At 41.5% G+C, this 2,609-nt stretch overlaps 1 protein-coding gene across 1 annotated transcript in view; it reads left to right on the plus strand.

Annotated features, from left to right (window-relative positions):
• The window catches only part of LOC102768697 (sodium-dependent serotonin transporter), a 16,725-nt gene extending 14,418 nt beyond the window's left edge, over positions 1-2,307 (plus strand). Inside the window, exon 14 of the mRNA XM_006756678.2 lies at positions 1,823-2,307. Within this exon, the coding sequence (XP_006756741.2) occupies positions 1,823-1,897 (75 nt within the window). The 3' untranslated portion in view covers positions 1,898-2,307. The remainder of the gene's footprint in view (positions 1-1,822) is intronic.
• Positions 2,308-2,609: the final 302 nt, after the last annotated feature.

Raw genomic sequence — 2,609 nt, forward strand, 5'->3', positions numbered from 1 at the left:
ACTTGTGGAAAGCGAGGAGGGATGGTACTCTATAATGAACTGAGAACTGAGACGGGATGGTCCACGGGCTCTTAGAGACCAATACACTCATCTTCCTAAAACATTTTAAAAGAAACATGAAGCAAGAGAACATGAGGCAATTAAACATCAGCTCTTCTTGAGAACCGAGTTCATTTATTCTTACAAACAGGAAAACTGAATTCTAGGTGAACAGAACTCTGTAAGGAATTACTAAATTCCTGCATCCAAACCCGTCCTGTCACTACCTCATTCCTCCCAAAGGGCCTTGGGCTCTGGTGTTGCTTGAAATACATGCTCAGATCTATCTAGAGTCACTACATTTATATCTTCGGGTTGTCCTTTATGGCAGTCATGATGGTCCACTGGTTCTATTGACTCAAACCCAGACGCCAAGGTCAGGGGTAGGAACTCAGGTTAATAAATGTCAGTATCCTTTGGTCACAGACTGCACCTCGAATATTTGTCATCTTTCTTGCAAATCCCTCCCATTGGTCATAGGAAATGCCACCCAAAGGTATATAATTAACAGAGCTCAGATTCATTAATAATAAAGGTGAGGCTGATTGTAGGGCTATTAGTAATAGATCAAGGCAAATTGCCATAGGTCACCAGAGAGGGAATGGTGGGTTATCAGTAAGTATCATGATACAGCCAGCCTAGGAGGGCTGGGAGGGACAAGACCTAATCAGCTATAGCAAGTTATGCACCTTCTCTGAGCCTGAGTTTCTTCATCTTCAAAATGTGCTCATTGGACTGGATTAACATTTGCCAAATGTTAGTGTATTTTAAGGAGCAGTAGTTCCATGGGATATCAATAGGCCTTATGCTTGGGGAAAAGATTTAGTTTCAAAACTTTTGGCAAATGCTGGATTAAGGCAAGCGAAATAGGTTTCTTTATTGTGGGACTTCCCAAAAGCCTTACCATGCTGCATGTTTGGTCTCTGAGAGGGATAAAGCATGCCATTTTTTTTTTTTTTTTTTTTTTTTTTTTAAAAAGTTTTTTTTAAAACCTGGCACGCCAAGAACACCAAGGGACTATAATTCATCACGAATACCATTCTCGATGGTCTGTAACATTTTATCTATGAGGGAGGGAGGCTTCATATGAAATTTTGGTATGGGTAAAAAAAAAATGACTAAGAGAAAGGTAAATTGTTTAACTCGTTTGGGCCCTAGCCATACACAAGGTTGGAGTTTGTGGAGTGAGCCACCAACTTGCTCACCTATAATTTGGAGGGTATCCCATGCACCTGCAGCCTGCAAGTCTCAAGGTTGGAAAATCAGCTTGATTGGGTCATTGACAGAAGCCCCTCCCTGGTGACTTACACACTGATACTGGTTCCTCATAAGTAAGCATTCAACAGCGACCCATTGCTTAGATTACCACCTGGCAGAAGGCCAGGATCCAGCACTCACTCTTTCCCCCCAAGCCCCATGTGGCCACAGGAAACCTCCTCCTACCAGGAAAAAAAAAAAGATGCATTTTCCCAGGTTGTCAAAGGCATGTTATAAACCTTGCAGAGGTTCTATTGAAGGCTTATCATTTTCTCCCATTAGTGATATAATGACTTTCAAAATTAGTTTACAGATGCTTATAGTTCCTGAATATTCCATTTTAATTCCTACTTGAGAATGAATAAATTGGAAATTCCTTTCTTAAGGAAAGTCAAAGAGACTATTCCAATTTACTATTAAATGCCGTTAAATGCCATTCAAACTGTTTTAATATTAATGTTGAAAATTTTTTTCAGGACTGTTAAGTTACTAGAATGTTTGTAACATCATATTTTCTTCCCAACAGCGTATTATTAGAAGTATCACTCCAGAAAAACCAAGAGAAACTCCCTGTGGGGACATCCACTTGAATGCCGCATAAGACGCTTCAGGGAGAGGAAAGTAGCTTCCCAGCAACCTCTGCCCCCAGTTCTGACAAGTCCCACCTCATCTCCTCCCTCTAAGTGAATGAGTTTCCAGCTCAGCCTGACAATGGAAGGGCCTTCTTCACAGAGACTCAGCCCCAAAAGACTGTGGTACCCAGACGCTTACGGCCTCCAGCCACTTGTTGCTGTGAGGTCTCCTGGACAGATTACCACGTTAGACTCTGTGATGCAGCTGAACTGGACTATCTTGGATGCATGAGGGTGTGTATGGAGGTGATGAGAACCACCATGTACCAGTTAGGGTTAGGACTAGAATCAAGTCTGTGAATGTCTCCTGTATCATTTGTTGTTATGATCATTAGTATTGTGGGGGGATAGTAAGAAGCTAGGGAAATTCCTTGACAAGTGGAATAAGGGAAACTGAGACAATTAAACAAGGCCAAACAATTTGAGCAATTTACAGCCAGCTAATGAATCACACGGTTTTATCTTCCCTAACCAAGGACACTTAGGAGCAAACTGTTTACACATTCCAGACTGTCCCAGAACAGAGCAGTCTCAGTCCCTCTTCGATGACGTTCTTTAAAAATAAAAGCAACCAGAAAATGACCCTGACCCCTCTATAGGAACATTTTGACAAATCAACATATTCAAGGACACATGTGGAAAGCTAATGAATATTCTGTTAAGACCTTCCCCTGAGACCTC

Source organism: Myotis davidii, unplaced genomic scaffold (assembly GCF_000327345.1).
Source record: "Myotis davidii unplaced genomic scaffold, ASM32734v1 scaffold332, whole genome shotgun sequence".
NCBI lineage: Eukaryota > Metazoa > Chordata > Mammalia > Chiroptera > Vespertilionidae > Myotis > Myotis davidii.